This window comes from Chiloscyllium plagiosum, chromosome 16 (genome assembly GCF_004010195.1).
Source record: "Chiloscyllium plagiosum isolate BGI_BamShark_2017 chromosome 16, ASM401019v2, whole genome shotgun sequence".
In the NCBI taxonomy this organism is placed as follows: Eukaryota; Metazoa; Chordata; class Chondrichthyes; order Orectolobiformes; family Hemiscylliidae; genus Chiloscyllium; species Chiloscyllium plagiosum.
Genome location: NC_057725.1, coordinates 44,713,212 through 44,720,759, shown reverse-complemented (window position 1 = coordinate 44,720,759; position 7,548 = coordinate 44,713,212). Strand labels below are relative to the sequence as shown.

General features: G+C 39.9%; 1 protein-coding gene across 1 annotated transcript in view; it reads right to left on the bottom strand.

Moving 5' to 3' along the window:
- Positions 1-1,699: 1,699 nt before the first annotated feature.
- The window catches only part of otog (otogelin), a 217,220-nt gene continuing 211,371 nt past the window's right edge, over positions 1,700-7,548 (bottom strand). Inside the window, exons 54-55 of the mRNA XM_043706414.1 lie at positions 5,142-5,221; positions 1,700-2,504 (exon numbers count right to left, since the gene is read on the bottom strand). Of these exons, the coding sequence (XP_043562349.1) occupies positions 2,304-2,504; positions 5,142-5,221 (281 nt within the window). The 3' untranslated portion in view covers positions 1,700-2,303. The remainder of the gene's footprint in view (positions 2,505-5,141; positions 5,222-7,548) is intronic.

The following is a 7,548-nucleotide window of genomic DNA, read 5'->3' as shown; positions in this document are numbered from 1 at the left end:
AACACAGACTGTGGGGAATTCTAACACATTAGAGATTTAAAATCAATGCACATTAATCACAAAAGTTAAAAGCAAAACCTTAATAATGCATTCTTTTTTCCTTTATTATGAATGCAACTTCGTTTGTGTGTTATCTGACGCTGCACTGACCCACATCCACTACCTAGAGCAATACAAGAAGAATGGACGGTTGCTATTACCTGTGGTTGTATTTGCCTGCAAGAATGGATAGATTAAAATTTGTATACATGAAGGACTAGTGATCTGCAAAATTAAATAATATTTATCAGATAGCATAACAGTATAAGTAAATCACAGGTGTGCAACTCAGTCAAGTAACTCTGCTGCCAGCAAAGCTAAGAGATTAAAGTCTTCTGTCTACGCTTCAGTGTGCTTTGGTTTATAAAGAATTGCAGCATTTTTGCCCAATCAATTTGTTGCATTCCAGCCTGCATAGATTGTTTCACGCATGAGAGATATTCCTGGAAAATGTGTTCTTTACCAACTTTGCTTCAGTACCTTTGTTTTTTTACTTCTTCATATTATGACAGCATATGAAGCCAGGAGCTTTGCACATTTCTCCAGCGCATTCAACATTTTTCTAGTAGTTGAAAATATAGGAGAAAACATTACATGAACACTGTCAACACGGAAGTTTCAAGTTCTGCACAAAGTCATAAAATTTATAAATGTGCGGTTGCTCTCTAAACCAATTATTTTCCTCATTCCTTATTGTTAGTTCCTGTATACAGTTATCTGATATGGTAAAAGTGCAATACAAATAAAATCAGTGCATTGGTCAAATTCATGGTTAAATGGTAGTAAAGCTAAATAATAAGATGGTTTTAAAATTAGTCACAGGATAGACAAGAAAAGTATCAACATGAGTAAACTCAGGGCATTTCTCAGTGGCTAAAAGATTTCCAAACTGAATGCTTTTGAAGGAGATAGAGGGTTTTTTGCATTGGACCTCTATTATTTATTTCAGAGTGAAATTTTCAAAGTTGAGACATGCATGCATCCAGTACATTTTAAAAATAAGATTATATTGATCATAATTGTTTCTCCATTCATAAATAGCAGAATCAGCAGAGTTCATAGCTGTTAGAAAATAGCATAGTTGGTGTATAATTCCATAGCAACAAGCTATATATGATAAACTAATCTCTCATGTTTAATAGAATTAATTTGGGTTAAATTTCAGATACACACAAATACAAAAATTTACTTTGGCTTTATTTGTTTTAATGTTTAAATAAAGTGCAAAGGAATATACAACTGATTGTTCGGGTTTTGTATCCTCTATGTAACAGGCTATCCTCTATGTAACAGATAGATTTACTGAAAGCCTATTTTGATTATTTTTCTGCTAATTAATTGTTCTTGATCAAATTTAATTTATGTATAATTCTGACAAAATCATGAACATTAAAACATTTTGAGGCAAATATCACTGTAACTGCCCTAAACTTAGTACAAACCTATTGGAATAAAAATACAAAATTCCATATATTTTAATAAATGTATCGGTATTAAGAGAGTGGTGCTGGAAAGGCACAGCAGGTCAGACAGCATCCGAGCAGCAGGAGAATCAACGTTTCGGGCAAAAGCCCTTCATCAGGAATCTCCTGCTCCTCGGATGCTGCCTGACTTGCTGTGCTTTTCCAGCACCACACTCTCAACTCTAATCTCCAGCTTCTGCAGTCCTCACTTTCGCATAAAATGTATTGGTATGTCTAGGCAACAGTTCTGTACAAAACAGGATTCTTCTGATATAGATGCTCATGTTTCCATCTTTAGTTTAGAAAATGTTGTCGTTATAATATGTAAAAGTTTTTTTTAATCTAAAATATACTTGTGTGAAATTTGTGCTTGTTTAAGTGCCAGGGAATGGACCACTTTCCATTTTGACATTCACTGCCAATATTAAACTCCTCAAGGCAGGCAAACTCTTTTTAGTTTACTTGGAGAGAAACAAGCTTGTAAAGTCAGCAACAACTGGAGGAATGGTAACCTGTACAATTTAGGCTCCAAGTAGTTCGATTTCTTTGGCAAGTTTATGTGAATAAAAGACGTAGATTTGTTATGTGTGTGTAATTACTGAACTATTCCAGGCAGTTGAGAAGACTGGTGAAGACTGAAATAAAGAATCCATAGAAAATGAAAAATTAAAACAAAATAAAGATCAAGATGCTCAAGTACAGGCTGGGTTTACTGGAGTACACATAGTTTGCACAAAGTATCAATCTACAGATCATCGCACATATTTGTTGGAATTATAGTTATGCAGTTTCATTTAGTCTCTAGGACCACTGGCACGAACAGTCTGTTGGTTCTTGGATGGAGTAACTGACCCAAGTAGAGTTGCTGTTACAGTAAAGCTGCACTCTGCGTTTTTGTAGGCCAATTTCCCGACAGCATTTACAAAATCTAGTATGTGTGTTCATGCTATAATTGTAAATACTGGCGGAGGGGCATTTTCCATCACATGAGACTATGTTCACCTGGAAAACAGAGAAAAATTCTATTTTTAATCAATACAGAAAAATAATCTCTGGTAATTTATCCTCTCTTTCTAACTTGCTATTTTCTGAAAATGTCTATTTGTGTAGAACTATGGATCTATAGAATCAGCAATACTAATTCTTCAGCAAATATACATTATTCTTGAATCATTCTTGATGGTGTTTGCACACAGTCATGCTGTTTAACAATTAAATATTCCTGGGTAGGAAATAAGAGTTTACTGACTCCATATTCACCCAAACCAGACTTATTTAGCCAGAATCATCAAAGTCAATCATTGTTACTTGCTGTTAATTAATCTTGACAAATGGCTTGCCTTATCTTAGTTCCCTTACCAGTTGAGCCACTAGAGTGCTACAGTTAACATAGCACCATCATCACGGCAAAGCATCCTGTAAGATAACATTTCCAGGTTTGCAGTCCTACTGGAATATTTTCCTCCAGTACTGATGCCAGTGCCCATGAACTAATAGCAATCCAAAATATTAGAGCTATGCTTTTAACTCATTCATTTTTTTTTCTCCATGTCAGTTTGCCCTGAGCTAAGGTAGCAAACTGAGATTCTGTATTTTAATTTAGCTCCTAACGATTCAGGTTCTTTCAGCAAAAGCACACTTCTATTGATGTGCTGGTACCAATGTAGACAATGACAATTGGATCCCTGCCCTTCCACTTCAAGTTCCTCTCCAACCCTCAGGACATCCCCAGCACCGGGCAGGCAATATATGGCTGTAAAAAGGAGTGTTTGTAGCCTCAATTATATTGTCCCCAGGAATAGATCACCTATTTCCTCCCCTGCGTGAAATATCCAGATACCATGGTGCCATGGTCACTTTTCTCATCATCCCTGCCATCTCCATTTCTATCTACACAGCTTAAAAGAACCTCTTAACTTTTGGAAAATTGCAGGGGTTAAGGCTCTTTGAATACCCCTGGGCCCCTGTACCAGCCATGGCTGTAGACATACTTTCCTATTCCTGAACTCAGACCAAATTTGAATGATCTAAACAGAGGGGAGTGACTATGCCTTGGAGCAAATCTTCCAGGTAGCTTTGCCCATCCCTGACATGGTGCAATTTTTTTAGAGCTTCAAATATTTATTACAGATGTGTTCACTCTGGATCACCTTGGTCTTCAGTGGCTCCCACAATCTGTGGCAACAACACATCACCTGACCTGCTATCACTTGCAAGGTGGCTCAGTGGTTAGCACTGCTGCCTCACAGCACTATGGTCCCAGGTTCTATTCCAACTTCAGGTGACTGTCTGTGTGGAGTTTGCACCTTCTTCCAGTGTCTGTGTGGGTTTCCTCCGGGTGCTCCGGTTTCCTCCCATAGTCCAAAGATGTGCAGGTTAGGTGAATTGGCCATGCTAAATTGCCCATAGTGTTAGATGCATTAGTCAAAGGGAAAAAGGGTTTGGGTTATTCTCCGGAGGGTCAGTGTGGACTTGTTGGGCTGAAGGGCCTGTTTCCACACTGTAGGGAATCTAATCTAATCTCATCACTTGCGTATTTTATGACTGTTGTGTTTCAGTTTTGATTATGGACATTAAAGGTGCCCACCCATATTACGTTCTGTACTCTTATCATCCTCAGTGATTCCCAGTGAAATTGGTGTTCAATATGAAGTGTGCTGATTCATCAACTGAGGGAAAGGGGAAGGCATGTTATGTGGTAACCAGTAGGAGATTTCCATGACTATGTTTATCTTAATGCCAAGAAACCTTATAGGCTTTTAACATTGCAACATTGAGTACTTTCAGGGCAATCTCCTCCTGGAGTATAAACTACAGTTCTGCCAACTTAGCTGAGTCTGTCTTGCCAGTGGGACAAAATATACCCAGGATGGTGAGGGTAGAGTCTGGGAGGTAGCCACACTTCTTCAGTTTTACCTCACAGGCAATATTAGGCTGTTGCTTGACAAGTCTGTGGGAGAGCTTCCCAGAGTTTGGAACAAGATCCCAGCTGTTAGTATGGAAGGCTTTGCAGGGTCAGCAGAAGTGGACATATCACAGTCAACAGCTATGTTGATGCTGGGTGACCCCTCTACTTAAGAGTCAAGCACATTGCTGTGTAAGCCAGATGAGTTAAAGACAGCAGATTTCCTTCCCTAAAATAGTTAATCATAGGTATTTACACTAATGACCACCATTAAACTAGTTTTCAAATTCAAGATTTTAACAATTGAATTCAAATTCCATCCTTTGCCATGCTGGGATTTGAACAACTGCTCCCAGAATTAGCTGAGCCACTGGATTATTGGTCTCGTGACATTACCACTGTGCCTCTTCATTCTTTCAATTTAATAATAAATTTATCATGTTACTTTTGAATGGTAAACAATCGTTGTGCCTCCGCGAGTGTTGTTTGTTTCAAGATTATGGACAATTAATGCACAAAAGGAATTCTCCGTACTTTGTTTTCCAGAACATCAATGCACATATTTATGTTTTGAAACTGTACAGATTATCCCAAACTTCAACAGAGTCCCACAATACCCATCATTTGAAAGTATATCTTAAAGTATAGTGTAAAGTTAAAATAATATTTAGTGGGAAGGAAAATGTAAATCATGTGAAAGAAGCAGACTTCCTATCATTTCATTTGTTACTTACAGGTCTATTACTTCTGCAGTCATTCTTTCGTATGGTCATTCGCACAACCACCTTCTGACATGATTTCACATCTTCTTTACCTGCACAAAATCATTAAGACAAAAAATATTCAGTGTATCCATTTCAAAACCTCCCAACTTCAGGTGAATAGACTTCAATTATAAAAGATCTAATATTTTTAACAATTCCTTTTGTTGAAACATTAAACTATTTTAAAGGGTGCCTTATTACTTTCTTTCAAACCATTCAGTGCAGCATTATAAACCCGTTGACGAGGCTATCCTTTCTATTACACTATGTATAATACCAATTACTTTATTCATTTTTGACAACACAGGGCTGGCTCAAAAGATGAGATGAGCCAACCTCCATTTGGCCTGAATGTGTCAAGCTAATTTTAAAGCTGCTGAGTCAGTAATTTGCTCAAGGCAAGATTTTTGCCCCCTATCTGAAGTCCCACCCTGGAGATCTGTCAGCAGTTCTCGAGCCTCTGTATAGAAACATAGTAACGTAAAATAATCGGAGCAGGAGTAGGACATTGAGTACATAGAGTCTACTCCACTATTCAACATGATCATGGTTGATCCTCCAGCTCAACACCATGTTCACTCTGTCTGTCCACATCCACCAGTCTGAAATAAGGTTGCACTGGTTCTCCAATGGGTGATCTCCCCTAAACTGAATTAGAGTGGTGCTGGAAAAGCACAGCAGGTCAGGCAGCATCCAAGGAGCAGAAAAATTGATGTTTCGGGCAAAAACCCTTAATCAGGAATAGAGGCAGGAAGCCTGCAGGGTGGAGAGGTAAATGAGAGGGGGTGGGAGTGGGAAGAATAGAGTACAATAGGTGAATGGGGGTGGGGATGGAGGTGATAAACAATAGACAATAGGTGGAGTAGGAGGCCATTCTGTCCTTCGGGCCTGCACCAACATTCAATATGATCATGGCTGATCATCCTTAATCAGTGTCCTGTTCCTGCCTTATCTCCATAACCCTTGATTCCACTAGCCTTGAGAGCTCTATCCAACTCTTTCTTAAATGAATCCAGAGACTGGGCCTCCACTGTCCTCTGGGGCAGAGCATTCCACACAGCCACCACTCTCTGGGTGAAGAAGTTTCTCCTCATCTCTGTCCTAAATGGTCTACCCAGTATTTTTAAGCTGTGTCCTCTGGTTCGGCACTCACCCATCAGTGGAAACATGTTTCCTGCCTCCAGAGTGTCCAATCCTTTAATAATCTTATATGTCTCAATCAGATCCCCTCTCAGTCTTCTAAACTCAATGGTATACAAGGAGAAAGTGAGGACTGCAGATGCTGGAGATCAGAGCTTAAAAATGTGTTGCTGTCAGGCAGCATCAAAGGAACAGGAGAATCGACATTTCGGGCATAAGTTTCAGGAAGTTTCCTGAAGAAGGGCTTATGCCCAAAACGTCAATTCTCCTGTTCCCTCAAGGGTATACAAGCCCAGTCACTCCAGTCTTTCAGTGTAAGGTAGTCCCGCCATTGCAGGAATTGGCCTCGTGAACCTACGCTGCACTCCCTCAATAGCCAGAATGTCTTTCCTCAAATTTGGAGACTAGAACTGCACACAATACTCCAGGTGTGGTCTCACGAGGGCCCTGTACAACTGCAGAAGAACCTCTTTGCTTCTATACTCAATCCCTCTTGTTATGAAGGACAGCATGCTATTAGATTAAACTGCATCTGCCATGCATCTGACCACTCACCTAACCTGTCCAGGTCACCTCTAATCTCCTAACATCCTCCTCACATTGCACCCTGCCACCCAGCTGAGTATCATCAGCAAATTTGCTAATGTTATTACTATTACCATCTTCTATATCATTAAAATATATTGTAAAAAGCTGCGGTCCCAGCACTGATCCCTGCGGTACCCCACTGGTCACTGCCTGCCATTCCGAAATGGAGCTGTTTATCACTACTCTTTGTTTCCTGTCAGCCAACCAACTTTCAATCCAGGTTAGTACTTTGCTCCCAATACCATGCGCCCTAATTTTGCTCACTAACCTCCTATGTGGGACTCTATCAAAAGCTTTCTGAAAGTCCAGATACACTATATCTACTGGATCTCCCTCATCCACCTTCAGAGTTACATCCTCAAAAAAATTCAAGCATTAGTCAAGCATGATTTCCCCTTCATAAATCCATGCTGACTCTGACCAATCCTGTGGAGGAGAAAGTGAGGACTGCAGATGCTGGAGATCAGAGCTGAAATTGTGTTGCTGGAAAAGCGCAGGAGGTCAGGCAGCATCCAAGGAGCAGGAGAATCGACATTTTGGGCATGAGCCCTTCTTCAGGAATGAGGAAAGTGTGCCCAGCAGGCTAAGATAAAAGGTAGGGAGGAGGGACTTGGGGGAGGGGCGTTGGAAATGCGATAGGTGGAAGGAG